General features: G+C 41.7%; 1 protein-coding gene across 1 annotated transcript in view; it reads right to left on the bottom strand.

Annotated features, from left to right (window-relative positions):
- Positions 1 to 441: 441 nt before the first annotated feature.
- The window catches only part of cdc73 (cell division cycle 73, Paf1/RNA polymerase II complex component, homolog (S. cerevisiae)), a 28,808-nt gene continuing 12,082 nt past the window's right edge, over positions 442 to 17,167 (bottom strand). The window contains exons 11-17 of the mRNA XM_071492262.1: positions 8,122 to 8,179; positions 6,966 to 7,001; positions 6,730 to 6,817; positions 3,181 to 3,342; positions 2,429 to 2,529; positions 1,472 to 1,613; positions 442 to 1,321 (exon numbers count right to left, since the gene is read on the bottom strand). Coding sequence (XP_071348363.1) covers positions 1,285 to 1,321; positions 1,472 to 1,613; positions 2,429 to 2,529; positions 3,181 to 3,342; positions 6,730 to 6,817; positions 6,966 to 7,001; positions 8,122 to 8,179 — 624 coding nt within the window. The 3' untranslated portion in view covers positions 442 to 1,284. The remainder of the gene's footprint in view (positions 1,322 to 1,471; positions 1,614 to 2,428; positions 2,530 to 3,180; positions 3,343 to 6,729; positions 6,818 to 6,965; positions 7,002 to 8,121; positions 8,180 to 17,167) is intronic.

The raw sequence follows: 17,167 nt of genomic DNA, 5'->3' as shown, positions 1-17,167 counted from the left end.
ATTTGTGCCAAATTCAAATATGTTCCTTCAAGGTGTTACTGAGATAGCACATTTACAAGGCCAAAAACATGTTTTGTGAGGTCACTGTGACCTTGACCTTTAGCCACCAAACCCTAAATCAGTTTCTCCTGGAGTCCAGGTGAACATTGCTCCCAAATTTGAAGAAATAACCTCTAGGTGTCAGAAATATTCCATTCACAAGGCGAAAACCACTTTTTATGAGGTGACTGTGACTTTGACCTTTGACCAACTTAATCAGTTCATCCTTGAGTGCAGGTGAATGTTTGTGCCAAATCTGAAGATGTTCCGTCAAAGTGTTACTGAGATATCGTGTCCACTAGAATGGGATGGACGGAAAACCCAAAAACAACTCCAGCTCTGGCTGTCATGGAGGCATAAAAACAAAGGAAACCATAATCATCAACAAGCAGCACACAAGTGTTTGTTTCTCTGAGGCTTTATTGTCTATTTTCATGTAATGACTTAAAGCAATACTTTCCATCATTTCTCTCCTCTAGTACAACACCAACAAAGAAGAAAAAGAAGACTTTAACAAGGCCACTGTATGACCAAATGATGTGCTGATCTGTCAAAAACTGAGCTAGAAACTGGTTTCTTGACTGAGATCATTTTATAGAGCAGAGTAGCTTTCTAAAGTATTAAGTCCCTTACCTGCATCCTCCTCTCTGCTCGAAGAGATTTGGCTCTGACGGGTTTTATCTTCTATTTACATTCAGACCACAAACACCAAAAATGAAAAAAAAAAGGTGAAGAAACTCCTTTCCCCCAAACTCGATGGCTGTTAATTTAGACCGAGAGTCATTTTCACATCTTTCTCAGTCTGAACAGTTCTGAGCTGAATTCACAATATTCTACATTACCATTGATAAAACCTCCTCTCCCACCAACCCCATTAAGTTGCTCATCTCATTTAAACAGTTTCCACAGTATGTTGCCTTTTTTTAATATAAAACGTATTTTGGTATTTTTGTTTAACTACATGAAAACATTAGAAAACAATTACAACAAAAACACAAAAATCCCCTAAATCTCCTCTCCAGCGTCCATAGCAACATATCCAGCGCATTGCATTAGGAGTCCTCGAGAAAGTGTTAGAGGAAGACCACTGCATAATCTGTCCCCCTTCTCTTGTTAAAACTGGGATCGTGTTGGAGGATGAGATGGAAGCTGGGATTAGAGAGGATACCTCTGCAAGAGGTATGGAGAGTTGGAGGGTGGGAGATTTCATTTGTGGGATTTTCAGATGGACGTCGTGATCTGGGCTCAGAACCTGAGGTGAGATTTGTGCTTCACCATGTATCTGACGAGTGAGAAAGAGAAGGGAAGAAAGGTTAGTTTTTGATAAAATTGCTTAAACTGCCTTTTAAATTATACAATGCCAAAGAACTGCCAAATAACAAATTATGTGTGCGTGGTATAGGCATACATGAAGGTGCATGAGAAAAACTACCTGTCGAGGGTTTCCCAAAAACGCAGGAAGACAGGCCTGTCCAGATGGCGCCTGTGGCGACTCAGCTCCAGGACGGTCACATCCCATTTCTGCACATTGGGGTCTGTCTTTGCCTCATCATACTTCAAATGAAAGGCTCGAACTGGAGGGGAAACATCCACACATTTATATAGGTGAATATGGGTTTGGCGTGGAAGTAAAAACCAAACGCCTTCAATGCAGTGACATTTAACTTTTTTCCTGAAGCTATCATAGCCCGTATTAAACCAGTTATTTGAGACTGCAAAATATCCAAATTTATATAGTTTAATTTTATTTAGGGTAGCAACTAACTATTATTTTAATTACTGATTAATCTGCTGATTAATTTCTTGAACAATCAAATAGATGTTTAAGAAAAAGTGGAGTGTTGGAGCAGGAACAAACACATTTTTGCAATTTTGCTTTAAAATGACTGATGACTAACTGATTATCAAAATGGTCACAGATTAATTATTTTGCCAAATAGTTAATTTATTAATTGATGAATGTCAATAATGTCTGATCATTATCGATATTCTGGACATGTCTTCAAAGGCATTATGTTTTTTCAACACATTACCATGTGTCTCATGTTTTGCTTTGATTGTATTCTGATGAATTCTGTTCTTATTTCAATAAGCTGAATGTAAATGAATGAATTAAAAAAAAAAAAAAAAAAATAGAAAATGTAAGAACATCAAATGTCAGTAAAGATGCTCATTAATCTAGGTCAATTGCTTTCTTCCAGTTGCAATGAGGCTTTAAGATGGATGGGAAATAAGATACCAATACCACACAGGACCAGTTCTCTTAAATTCTAAACCATTTAAAGATTGCAGGCTATGTCAACATTAGCAACCACAAACTGAACCCTTGTTATGATGGTAGTAATAATTCCTAAAAAATAAATAAAACTTTACAGTGTGTATTGCTCACTTTTGGCAAAAATGTCAACAGGAGATCCATCGGGCAGGAGCCACGGCCAGCCTTTGAACTGCCAGGCAGGACCCTGTACAAACACAGCCACCACTCGATCCCTGCAAGAAGAAACATCCAAAGGTTGTTGTGAAGACAGGAGTGTTAACAGAACTCAACATAAAACCAAGTTTCCTGCCTCCAGTCAATACAAATGAAGCAGTGATGCTGCTCGATGTCATGCCAAGATTTCATGATCAATGTGACTTTATACGTTCGTCTTATCAGTGTGTTGTTGTTAACTTATAGATTTAATTGACTTTGTACGTGTGGTTTATGCACTAAGGGTTGCACAACAAAGGCCAGTATTTTCTACCAATTAGACAACAAAAATTCTTCAAAAACAGGACTTGTGCCTCTACCACAGGTTGCATGAGTTGTCCTGAGCCATATTTGTCAAACTGTCATGACTCAACCTCATGGACACTGATGTCAACAGCTGAGTCATCTGAAGTGTAGTTTGGCAGGTGGTCATTTCATGCTAGGGTGAACAGGCTGTACAATTTAAATTGTTCTTCCCCAAAAAGAGTTTCCAATTGAAAAAGACTCAAGTTCTTTGTAGCCAGACAATACAGGAATATACAGTATGGGATTATATCATACAAAAAAAAAATTGTATTTCATTAAACGGGTTCATGGGGCCCTGGCTGGGTTCACTCAACAGCAGATTCCTTAGTGGTGGAAGAAATAAAACTTATTCATTAGGAGCTCACCAGTCCTGTGGAGCCAGTTTGAGCGGCTGATCAATGATACGGTAGGGCACAGTGACACTCAGTGTTGTGCCACCCGGCTGGATCTGGTCCTTGCGTCTCTGAAGCAGAACTTCATTGTCACGTTGGATGCCGCCCTTCTTCTTTTCTTCTGATGTGACAAACCTGGAACGATACAAACAAAATTTCCATTTTCTCCTTTTCAGTTATTGACTAAAACCCTTGATTAAACGCTGTGTTTTTCTACTCGAATGTAATGTATGGCTAACTAGGTTTCTGTCCACAATAGAAACAGAGTATTGGAGTTTCAGTTTAGGGAAAAAAAATTCACAACATGCTAACCTTTTGCTTTAAACATGCACCTTCAGCCTGTAAGACCCCTTTACAAGGATACTGTTTTCAACCAAGTCAGCTGAAGCCACTAAAAGTAAGCATGAGACAGCATTTTCAGCCAACTCATGGAGCTACCATTAGCTTATTTAGCTGACTAGCTACAGTGGATCAAAAAAAAAAAATCTGCCACTATTTTCTAAATGCATGTGCTGCGCAAAAACAAACAGTTGTAACATGGAGCAACAGTAACTAAGGAGCAGGGCTTAGCAAATGGCCAATTCTGTTTTCAGTAAATCCCTTTTCTGTTTGTTTGTCAAACCTTTGTTACTGGCATCAAAAAAAGCATCATACGATTCATTGTATGCAGAGATAAGCTCTTAGTATGAAAAACTATTGCATGATATATTGCAAGATGTAATCACTGCCTAAACCTTGAATTCTGATCTGAAAACCAAATTATTTCCTGATGCTGTGAACTGAAAGAGGATTTCCTGTTCTTGCATCTTTTTTCAGTGCCAGGTGCATAACCTGTGACCTGTCCTGAACCAACCTAATTTTAGGTAATAACACTTGATCATTAAAGTGGAAAGATACATTTTATAATACAGCTGGAGATGATTCACATTGCAGATTATTTGCACACACCCTGCATTTAGAGAGACTGGAGTGAACAGAGTGACTACAGTCTTCATTTACACAGACTCTTCATGTTTACATGGCAACATATATTTTTCTTGCACTTTTTATTGTATTTATTTATTTTTTCTGTTATTTGTGTTGTGTGTTTTCTAATGGTGTTTAGTGAGGTCTGATGTTGCTGGGGGGTTTCACAGATTAAGAATTTCTTGCGTGCTGTGTGAGAGACTGTTTCCTGTACATATGCCAATAAATTTTGAATGGAATTGAACTGACTGGAATTATACTGAATACAACTGGAAAGCTGGTGAGGACGTCTGGATCCTGTGGTGGGGATGGAACTCTACAGTGTGGAGGCAGCGGACAGGATGGGACGGACAAACACTCTCATTCTCTCCATGTTGAGCTGAGGTGGCCCTTAGCAGGTACTTTTGTACCATCAGCCTCCACAGCACGGAGTACCTCCAACCTCCACAGACTGAGACCCACAGCCATACGCCACTCACAGCTACTCTATCACTACCACAGATATTGCACAACACACACACACACACACACACACACACACACACACACACACACACACACACACACACTGCATATGTTTATACACACGAACATTGAACGTGCGTGCGCGCACGTTCACTCACACACACACACACCTATTTTAGAGAATCTAAACAAGAGGAGGGTTTGTGTAATGTAATGCTGTAGTTAAGACTCATGCAGTTAGAAGGAGAAGGTTTCGACTCTTACTGACCGCACACCAAACGACTTTTGGGGTTGCTGCTCTCCTCAGTAAACAGGAAGCAGCACATTGAGTTAATAGTGAGCTTCTTTGCCACAAAAGCAAACAATATTTTTGTGTGCGGATGCTGAGCCAGCATTCACATTTTTACGGAAATTTCTTGTCTGCCTGTAGAGAGTAAAAAAAAGGGAAGGAAGGGTAGCATGCACCAAAAGGTTTATTCTCTATAGAGAGGAAGCAACACACAGAACCACACGGCAGTAAGCAGTTCAGAGTTGTGCTCCGCTGACTGAAGGCTTCACCTCATTTTTATACTTTGTGATATACCTCTGGCCCTGTGTTTGAAGCTTCACAGATATTCCTGTACAGATGGTGGAAGTAAACAATTGGGGTACAATAAAAGCAGGTCGTGACCTCAGGAATTTACAACTGTAATCCCCTGTGGGGATCAAGATATCATCCTGCCATCTTCCCTATATCCAAGAAGTTTATTCCAGTGGGGCCATAAAAGTAGGGTTCACCAGGTACTCCTAACAGTACACAACTAAGGCTACAGACTCATTACAACAAGTATAAGATTATCTCATTGTTACTACAATGCATGCTAAAATTCCATCACAAAAGATTTTTCAAATCTTTATGTGTGAATGTAGGAAATTGATTGTTAACAGCCTCTGTGATCTCTGTGATGTTTACAAACAGTCAGACTCTGTCTCTCTCACACACAACTAAGGTAAACATTGTATTTCTCAGTTTCCTGCATTGTCCTTGTGATTACACCTTTGGCAGTAAATAATTTGTCTTACTGCTGTTTCAACAACATGTTTGAGTTCTCATACTGTTCTCAGGTCAGATTGTACTGCATTTAGACTCCTAACACACGGCCCTATAGATAGTTCTCTGTTCAAATTGTACTGAATATTCAACATTTTAAAATTTCAAAACTGCACCATGTTTCTTTCCACTTTAACTGATGAGAAATTCAAACTTTCAGCTCTTTTGGGATTTTGTTTCAAAAATTCAACTTTTTTCAACCACTGCATTTCAGTCTCTGGCTGACAATTTTTGCTTTTAATCTTCAGCTACTGCTTTGCTTCAACAATTGCTTCAGCTTCTTTAGCAGGAATCTCATTCAGCTCTCAGCATTCACACAGCATTTTCCACAGGAAATGCAACTTCTTGTAGATATTAGATTTCTACTCCTCTGGGCTTGAATCTTATCATTGCTGCTATAGTTATTAGTCGCAGTTCATTTCAGGGATAATTCATATCTTTAACTACCTATTTGATTGTTTCTGCTGTGATTCTGTCTCTGCCACATTAATGCTTGTCCTTCGTCCCCTCTTGTTACATCAGTTTTCAGTGATCAGTATTAGAGTGTGTCTAGGCTGCTGTTTGTCATCACACTTTGTCATGTAATCATCAAAAATCATGAACTGTGCAACTGTCACTACCTCATAATTATAGAGAAAAGGGAAATTGAGCCACTGGGTGTATCAAGGCACAGCATGTACAGTATATGATGTGTGTTTGTGTACTTTAGTTCAACTAAATCAATAGGAAGGGGTCCAAATGATATTACTTTGCATACCTTGATACCTGCACTGATTTTATGGTTTAATTTAATAACATTACACATTTTATAGCTATATAACATAGTTTGGACTATAACCTAGATAACAATTCTCAATCAATATCTCAACTTTAAAATGATGGATGTGTTGGGGCCTGTTCTGTTCAGACAGTTAAGAAGCAACATTTTGTCAAAGTGCCACAAAAGCGGAACTAATTGGATTACAAGAATCTTCAAAAGTGCAATAGTAATTTATACATACTTTAGATCCTGCAGAAGATCCTTAGCATTGAGCATTGTGATGAGTGAGGTGGTGGCGGCAGGGATGATGATGATGGGTGTCCGAGACCCTGTCAGAAAATCATGATAAGGTTTCAGCCAGAGCGTTTATAAAGGCAGTTACAGGAAATAATACTAAGGCAGGACTACTAAAAATATTGAAAACGTTCTTTAATGTAATGTTTATATAACACTATATGGATAGTATGATGTATGTACCTTTCTTCTGATTTGGTGGAGGTCTGGCTTGTGAAACTAGAGGGAAAAAAAGACATGAATGTGAAAAATTAATGAGCACATACACATATCTAGATAACACTAAATATCACAGAGAAGACGGAAAGATACAATACAATACAATATTCTCAGTTACAATGCTTTGCTGATCTACCGTTACAGACTGTTCCCCCTATGATTAGTTTCCAACATTAAGTATGAATTTTAAATTACTGTAACAGGATCGGCTCCACTAACTATTAAATCACAATTACTTGTATATTTGTACATTCAGTGCTTTAGATGGAGGTATAACTAAATGATTCCTGAGAAATTATTCACTGCAGATGGGTCAGTTAAAAAGATAAAATAAAACCAAAGATATAAAAGAGCTCTAGGCTGCAAGGAGTTTGTTTCATGGGCAACTTAAGACCTTCATCTTTGTCCATCAAGTTGAGCTCCTCTATTAATCTCTATCACTGCTGTAGAACAGATGTGCCACACAGTCAATCAGTCAGATCATCACTCACAACACACTGACTGATGCTGCTTTGTTGTGCTCTCAGACATCCTGTGGAAGAGCAGCTTGGGTCAGTGTTGGCTAGGGAGTCAAACAGACATGTGACTCTTCTCTCCAAACAAAAATCACTTTCACAGAGGCAGTTTAATCCGGAAATAACTTGAGTATCTATCTTACATATTTACATATTTTTTAAAAATGCCATGTGTGGCAAAAATCGATTTCACAGAAACTAAGACCTGGGAGTTTTTCACAGGAATTTTCACAGTGTGGCTAGATCATCTACCTCAGATGTAGCAGCTGCTAAGTAATGAAACCTGTGACTGACTGATTTTTTTGACCCTTGAGAAAATTTGAAAAAACAGCCAAGGCCTAACTGTGAAACTACATGAGAAGAAAAGCTTCTTTGTTACAGTATATAACGCAGTTTTTGATCCAGTGGTCGGTATTTCCCTGGTCTTCTAATATGAAAAGATCACTTCTCCTCCCAACATTCTCCTTCTAATACATAGGAGGATGAACGGCTACACTCGAAAACAGGAAGCTATTCAAACAGATCAGCGTTATGCAGCTTTCAATAAAACACTGGCAAGAGACATGTGCATGAATGTGTGTAGATATTTTGCATTAAACACTAACCCGGACGAGGGACAGGCTGCAGTGCTGGGGTCTGGGCCTTCCGGGCAGACGCTCCTTCCTGGAGAACACACCACCAGTCAAAGGTCATATACATAAACATACTATACTGTCTTTAACAAAGAAGATGTTGCAGCAAAATTAGGTAACGTTGGTTTTGCTTTCTGTGTTGGTGTGCATGTGAGTCCAAAGACCTAATACAGTGCTTCCCCCAGTAATGCAATTTTTTAAAGTTAAACAACATTAGCCCAGTACAGTCTACGAGGAAAGTGTAGATTAAGAAAAGGTTGAGTTATAGGAAAACAGGAAAAGTTTCATTTAAAGGCTCTGACCCTTTTTTCACTTGTTATAGTGAAAAAAGCCTGAGTGAGCTCTCTCAGGCTGGAGCTCACACTGACAGAGGAGCTACAGACACATGCAGACCTGGTTGGCCTGTGGCTTGAGGTTGGGGGATGTTTCAGTGTCAATACTGTAAGACTGTTGTGCTCAACAGGCCATACCATCCCAGGGTCCAGAAATGCAACACAGATGTCAGAAATTAATTACAGTTTAACAAATAAAGAGAAGTCTTTAACATCCAAATAACATGAAAGTAATCCCAAAGACTGATTTATGCACAGGTACAGTATACAGTATAATTTTAATTAACTGACTTAAAAGCAAATGGTTGGTTGCACTGGCGATTGACCCTCTTCCGACACACAGCAAAACACAACTCTGACTGTAACAAAGCTGTTATCTATCCTAAACCTAAACAGTGATAACATTCAGCCAGGGTATATTCGTCTCTTTCATGGTTAAAATGACAAGTCATATTAGCTGTTACTTATTACGTTCATATGAGTAATGTAATGGGGAATTTTGGTATAACTAACTATGCAAAAACTGTGTAACCAAAGACTGTGTGGATATTTCTAATGAAGTTTTGAAGTAACCTTTGTACACCCTTTTGAGACAATAAAAGAGACCTCTGGGTAAGCTGTTGATAAGCACATGGAGACAATATATCTGGATGCCCTTGCCTTATCTCACCAGGATAAAGACATGGAGACAACATATATGGAGGTCTGGGCCTTTCTGTTTTCTGATAAGGGTTGCTCATTTGACCTCGGAGGAAACAGAGCTGTGAGTTACGGTGACGTTGTGTTTACGAAGAGGCAAGCAGGTGAAAGAGAGGATCGTATTTTGTCTTTGTGGAATGTGTTTTGGGACTATAAGACTGTGGCCCTGGAAAGCATCTTCAGGCCACTCACTCACTGACTGTACTGCTGTTCGGTTGTGTTTGTGTGACTCCATTCACGAATGTTTATTAAAACTCAAGAAAGACAGCTGACGCGTGAAGATCTTCTTTTTCAATTACTGAACAAGGTAAAACATTTTTGCCACCACAAATATGGCATCCCAGATGGGACCCCATCCGTGAGCGGACTCCGGGACCTCTGGACCGAGGGTGTTAGAACGCGCGCACGCCAAGAGCCAGGCTCTTGGAAAACCTCTAACTCCCCCACAAAAGGAAGGTTGAGAGGAGGGCCTGACGTCTAGAAAAGCGGAGTCCTCTCACTGTTGGGGTTCAACAAAGTCGGTGGCTGCAAACGCCTCGCTGCTTTTCTGAGAGTTTTTTTTTGTGGTGTAGGTCTAGGAAGTGAGAGACCTGAATGCGCAGAAGCTTCGCTCCTCTGCCTACTAATTAAAAGTAGAGTCGGCAGACATGCCGGGCACCGTTTTTTCCTGGGGAAAAAATTAAAAAGGGTGTTTGAGGGAGCGGACTTGCCCGGTGCAGTCAAACCGGGCGCCTAGATTGGGAATCTAGGAGCCTAGATCTGGGATCTAGGGGGTAAATTGGACTTACCAGCCTCTCTGAAGGGAGAAGAGGAGGATCTTGTTTTGTGTTTTTCTCTTGTCTGTCTTGGCTTAACATTTTTGACTGTCTAAGGAGAATTAAATTCAATTAGCTAAAGAAATTAATTTAAGAGTAATTTAAGAATAAAATAAAACAAATACATTCAAATTTAGAAGTGATACTTTTATTATTAAAATACAATTAAGGGTAAGTAAAAGTAAAAGAATCTAAATTTGATTATTAAAAGATGGCTAAAACGCCTGAGAGAATATAGTCATGGGATCAGAACAAAGTAAACCCTTTGAGGGACCAGATTATAATGCCCCAAATGTGAAGTACATGACAATTAACTATGGAAAAGAATCCATAGCCCAATCAGATCTGTGGGTCAGAGAATGTTGTTTTCCAAGAACAGGCAGCCTGAGTGTTAAACAACTCAAGGGTTTGTGTGTGTTACTTAAATATAGAGAAGAAATGCATCAAAAAAGTAAAAGCAAGAAGGGAAGTGAGCCAGATTGGAAAGCTTTTGACATGTGGATGGGTGAGGCAAAGCGTAGGCAGACCCCCAAAGAAGCCGCGCCCCAGTGTGTGAAGCTGGATCCGGACCTGGACTCCGCTCCACCACCATGACCACCCCAACAGCAACCTCCCCCACCTCCACCTCCATCTACAGAGCCGGACCGGCTCTTTCCTCTCCTGGAAGAAACTGTGCCCCCACCCTATGCTGGCCCCCTCCCTAGACCACAGCTGCACTTCGAGGACGCGGGGGCTGCTGCCTCCTCACCACAGTATGACTACGGCCCTACTGCTTCATACTCCTCACCGGTTCCCTTCGATAAAGGGTGAGCTGCTGCCAAGATCTCCTTTTAACGACATGTTAAGAGGGAACCTCACGGGGACAGGACGAGGCGGCCCCACACCACCACGCAGGAGGCTTGAGGTGACACCACATCTCTATCCCGACCTCAGCTCCATGACCCGTTTGGGCTTGGAGTATAAGAACAAAACAGAGACCAGCAGCGAGGAGGCAGAGGCTGAAGGAGAACTGATTGCCCCCATGATTGAAGATGCAGCGGGAAATGGTGACATACAGCTTGTGTACAGGCCATGGACAGTAGCTGATGTGCATGATGTCTGTGCTCAGTTGCCACCGATATCAGAGGGAGGCGAAAAGCCGGTTGAACAACTGACAACGGTGGTGGCATCACACAGGCCAACAATTGATGAATTGAGACGTCTACTGGCCAGTCACATGAAAGGGGACTGGAACAGAGTCTCCCCCGTGCTTCACGATGTGGGAAACCTCAGATTAAAGGACCCTGACATGGAAAAAGCCGAGAATGCGGAATACAAGGCATGTTTCACCACACTGTGTGCAAAGATAAAGGAACTTTTCCCCGTTCTCGTTGACTGGAACAAAGCTGCTATTTCACAAGAGGATGACGAAACAGTCACTGCATTCCTCTATAGACTGAGAGCAGCATTGGTGGCCTACGGCGGCCTCACACCAGAACAAGCAGAAGGGAAAAGAGACGACAAAAATACCACGCAGATCGCCTGGGTGTTCATGAGAGGACTGAGACCCGAGATTTCCGCGATAGTGGAAAAAGGGTTTTTGACATGGAGAAATGCATGCCTCGACGACATCACCAGCCATGCAAAAGGGGCTGAACAGACCATCAAAAGGGAAAATGATGGAAATGAAAGAACGAACCACGGCCAAAAACATTATGGTATCCCTGGCTGCAGTTCAGACCCACCAAATGAGAAAAGACATGGACAAAGGAAAGAGAGAGGATGACTGTGATCGCGACCCCCGCAGACGCAGGTGGCAGAACAGAGGTCGTGGCCGCGGACGTGGGAATAGAGGAGGTGACTGTTGTTTTCTGTGCGGGAAGAGAGGACACTGGGCCTGCCACTGCCCGACAGAGAAAGATGAGGAGGACGATAGAGATGGACTATACGGTGGGAGTGAGAGTCGGGACGGGTCTAGTGGAGACACTGGGCCGGCAGCTGGGAACATGCTGGAAACACATGAGAGCACCCACACTAACACACACACACACACACACACACACACACACACACACACTCCCAAACACACTGATACACAGACACATACTGCACACCCTGTCACTGACACTGAAGTGAAGCTGATACATGACACGATTCAGTGCCTCGAAGCAGAACAAAACCATATGCAACAGGATAATATGTCTGCTTCATTTTTAGCAGAGGCATACAAAAACATGCCTAGATACACACTGGTAGTAAAAAATGTCGCAATCTCCTTTTTGGTCGACTCCGGCGCTACTGAATCTGTAGTGCAGAGCTGTGAACTTGGTAAACTACAGCCTAAACTAAGCGGCAGGTATCAGAAAACAGTGGGTGTGGGTGGAACCTTTCTTAGAACGATACACGGCTCCGCTGAAATGCATTGATCCTGATTTTGGGGAAACGTTCAAACACTCTTTTCTCATCTCTGACAGATGTCCAGTTAATTTGTTGGGGAGGGATCTTATGTGTTTGCTGGGTATTTCTTTAACTTGCTCACCGGACGGGGTGCACATAGAGAGAAAAGTAGAAGAAAAATACCAATGTTTTCATCACCCAGATACAGAGGTCAGTGTAGACTGGGAAGTAACTCTCCCCTCCTCTGTTTTGACACAGCTTCTGAGCACACACAGGCACATTGACGTCACTCTCCCCTACTGCACTACACACATGTACTCCAATTGTGACATTGAGAACATTGTGGATGAAGTGATGCAAGAGTACATTTTTGCATTTGGAATGGCTGTATTGGGATGATGTGAAATGTGCTGCCTCATTGACATTGCCAGCACAAGTGGAAAAATGTGTAGATTTACAACAATCTGAACCACACATCGCATTGTAAAAAACCTGCATGTACAAAGTTGGATCATTGGGTGCAGAAACTAAATGCCTCCTCAAACTGGAAGGCTACAGCAGATCCGCAAGTGCACTTCAATGAAACCCTGAGGGCAAAACGCAAATTGTTGGATTGTGATGTGCTAATCACAAATGCAATTATTTGTTTTAATTTTCCCAATTCTGATACTGATAACATGCTGCAGTCTGTTGAAGAGATCCCAGAATTAAAAGATATTCCTGACCATCTCTGGGCAAAAAGTAAACATGATGTAAGCCTGATTACAAATTATGAGCCTGTCATCATTACACCAAAATCAGACTACAGGCCCTGTCGTAACCAATACCCTCTCAGATGTGAAGCAATTGAAGGCATCAGACCTGTGTTTTACGCTTTGCTGAAAGCGGGTGTGATTGTACCATGTGCTGGTTCTCCAGTGAGAACCCCCATTTTTCCGGTACGTAAGATTCGACCTGAAGGCGAGCCTGTGGAGTGGAGATTTGTGCAAGACCTGCAGGCCGTAAATTCAGCGGTGCAGGCCAGAGCACCAATGGTACCGAATCCACGCACTATTTTGTCTCAAATTCCATCAAATAGCAAATGGTTCTCAGTTGTTGATCTCTGAAATGCTTTTTTCAGCGTTCCTGTGCATCCTGACAGTCAATTTTGGTTTGCCTTTTGTTTTGATGGGAGAATGTACATGTTCACCCGTCTGTGTCAGGGCTATTGTGAATCTCCAACAATTTACAACTCTGCTCTGAGGGACAGCCTGGAGACTCTGGTGCTGCCAGAGGGAAGTGCTTTGTTGCAGTATGTTGATAATATTTTGATTGCAAGTGAGACCAGAGAGAGATGCGTTAAAGCTACTCTGGCTCTTTTGACCCACTTGGCTGAACAGGGGCACAAAGCCAGCCTGTCCAAACTGCAGTTTGTTGCCACAGAGGTCACATTTCTGGGTCACGTGATCTCCGCTGAGGGAAAATCCCTCTCATCAAAGAGAATTGAAGCAATTCAAAAAAATCCGAAACCGGTGACAAAGAAACAGGTGATGGAAACTGTCATGGCGAAACCTCTGTCTTCTTCACACTCAGCTCAGGCAGCTGAGTTGGTGGCTTTGACAGAGGCATGCAAGCTGGCTGAAGGAAAATCTGTTAACATTTACACAGACAGCAGATATGCCTGGGATGTTGTCCATGACTTTGGGCAGATATGGAGAAACAGAGACTTTCTGACTTCCACAGGGAGACCGATAGCGCATCATAGGCTGGTTACTGCTCTCCTCGACGCCATTTTGTTACCCAAACGAATTGCTGTGTGTAAATGTGAGGCTCACACTAACAACACTGACCCTATCTCTCTAGGTAACGCGCGAGCAGACGTAGCAGCAAAAGCAGCCTCCAAGCGGCCTTTGTCTCCTGATACACTGGGCGCCTCACTAACCTTCAACTCCACTCCGCCAGTTGTGACTACAGTGGAGATAGCAGACCTGCAGATAAGAGTCTCACAGGCTGAAAAACACTCTTGGAAGAAAGCAGGCTGCTCTGCTATAGACAGAGTGTGGACAGGCCCTTATGGCCTACCTTGTCTCCCCGGGTATCTTTTCCCTCACTATGCGAAGTTGACACATAGATTGGATCATGTGTCAAAGGGGGGAATGGTAAGTGAGGTACGGAGACATTGGTTCACAAGAGGGTTCACAACCTATGCCACTGACTTCTGTAAAAGATGTGTGATTTGTTCCACAAACAATGTGGGAAGAGGTTTAAAACTTCCACAGGTTGCTCACCCACCTCCAGACAAACCTTTTGATCACTTGCAAATGGATTTCATTGAACTAACACCAAGTGAAGGGAAAAAGTTTGTTTTGGTTATTTGTGTGCATGTTTTCAAAGTGGGTTGAGGCTTTCCCCACAGCAAAACAGGACACAGCAGCAGTGGCAAAGGCCTTAATGCACCTGATAATTCCCAGATGGGGAATTCCAGCAAAAATCAGCTCAGACAATGGTACTCCTTTTGTAGGCGGGGCACTAAAATTGGTTGGTGAGTACATGCGCATTGATTTAAGACAACATTGTGCATATCACCCAGCCTCAGGTGGAGCATGTGAAAGAGAAAATGGCACTTTGAAAAACAAACTCGCAAAAGTGTGTGAGGCTGCTAAAGTGTCCTGGACTAAAGCCCTCCCCATTGTGCTAATGCCTATGAGGGCCAGAAGGAGAAGCAGAAGCGGTTTGAGCCCATTTGAAATCCTGAAGTTTTGAAGTAACCTTTGTACACCCTTTTGAGGCAATAAAAGAGACCTCTGGGTGAGCTGTTGATAAGCACATGGACACAATATATCTGGATGCCCTTGCCTTATCTCACCAGGATAAAGACATGGAGACAACATATATGGAGATCTGGCCCTTCGGCCTTTCTGTTTTCTGATAAGGGTTGCTCATTTGACCTCGGAGGAAACAGAGCTGTGAGTTACGGTGACGTTGTGTTTACGAAGAGGCAAGCAGGTGAAAGAGAGGATCGTATTTTGTCTTTGTGGAATGTGTTTTGGGACTATAAGACTGTGGCCCTGGAAAACATCTTCAGGCCACTCACTCACTGACTGTACTGCTGTTCGGTTGTGTTTGTGTGACTCCATTCATGAATTTTTATTAAAACTCAAGAAAGACAGCTGACGCGTAAAGATCTTCTTTTTCAATTACTGAACAAGGTAAAGCATTTTTGCCACCACAGTAACTTGATGGCAGGACAATCAAATACCTTGGCTGTTATCAGGTTTCAGGTATCATGTGCCCTAAGCTTGGGCCAATATTCAATAATAACCAATACTGCAATATTTAAAAAAAACAAACTAGTATCTGTATAAAGCCAAAGATTGTTTATGAGGTAAAAGTGATATCACTCTATTACACCACTGTACAACCTCAAGTGGTGTTTTTAGTCTCAACAACTCCAATGGAATGGGCACGTCTTTACATCAATGCCACACATGTCAATTTGTTGCACTTTCATCAGTAATCCTAAAAAAAAAAAAAAAAAAAGAAAAGGAAAAAAAAAGAGGGAAGAAGAAGCCTATATAGACTTATAGTTTTTAAATTACAGATCAGACTTCCATCACTTGATAGCCAGTATCAAAGGACACGTTTAATTAATTTGAGTTGACTAACTGAGTAATCCTGTCAGTGCTAGTTGATTTTCTTAAGGCTTTCTCAGTGAAAGAAGACCACAAAGGTGTCCATTAGCTGCTGTGCCACTGCAGAGCGTCTGTGGCCGACTATTGTCCTTGAGTGAGACTGCTGAGTGAGAAACTGGCTGTTTGGCCCAGTGAAGCAGAGATGTCACTCATTTCTACCACCACTTCTTTTAAAAGACCACAGGGTGACACCATCAGCAAAAAGCAAAAAACTTTACTGGCTCAGTTAAAGAGTTGCAGTGTGTAGAACATGTCAGACAACAAAGGAAAGTAAGGCCCATACGGTTTCAGTTTGTCGTTATGCAACATTACTGATGTCGTATTTGTTTTATATTTTTGTTTATTTCACTTCACCTTTTGTGCAATTGTGCAAAATTTGAAACGTATTGTAATAGAAATATTTTTCACCTCTTTACCCATGTGTGCATTTTTTTTGAGAACAGACCAGGCTGGTAAATCACGGCTTCATCTTTTGATTTATGTTTTCACTTTTTTTTGAGAAGGGTATGAAACAGTATGTTCATGTGTCATGATATTAATACTGATAATTGAAAAAGCATAGCCAGTGTTATCATGCTCAATAAGTCCCTTAGAATAAATCATTCAGGCCATGTTTCCCCAGTATAAATAACGAACAGCACGTGAATATTTCATAGGATTCAGACTGTACTCAATAGCCAATAGTAATGCTGACCGATAAATTGTATTTTCATCATCATTATGACATGAGCATGTGTAGTAAACACATTTTAACAAGACAACAAAAACAACAAGAACAGTCTGAAATGCAGTAATTTAGAAAAGGTCATTTAATTTTAGTGTCATGCATTCACACCAAGTTTTTAAGGCACAGCCCATGAGTCAACTGAAAAAAGAAGGTGGAATGTTCTCTACCTTGTTTTGGTGTCGTTGCAAGATCTTGTGATTAGTATCAACGACCCCACCACACTGGCCGCAGGGCAGTCTATCAGCTGCACTGCAGGGTCACTGTCAATTACAGATAAACTTGTCTGCAGCTCTGCAGCAGCCCAAGAACCTGTACTACCTCTCCGGTGATATTACACCCGCACCAGACATGTTCTGCTCCACATTACAGTTTTAATATGCACTATTTATGGGACTGCAA

The sequence above is a fragment of the Trachinotus anak genome, unplaced genomic scaffold (genome assembly GCF_046630095.1).
Source record: "Trachinotus anak isolate AG129_WGS33_773 ecotype Australia unplaced genomic scaffold, CSIRO_AGI_Tana_v1 ptg000012l, whole genome shotgun sequence".
Classification (NCBI taxonomy): Eukaryota; Metazoa; Chordata; class Actinopteri; order Carangiformes; family Carangidae; genus Trachinotus; species Trachinotus anak.
The sequence above is the reverse complement of the archived record's forward strand: the minus strand, read 5'-3'. Positions and strand labels throughout refer to the sequence as shown.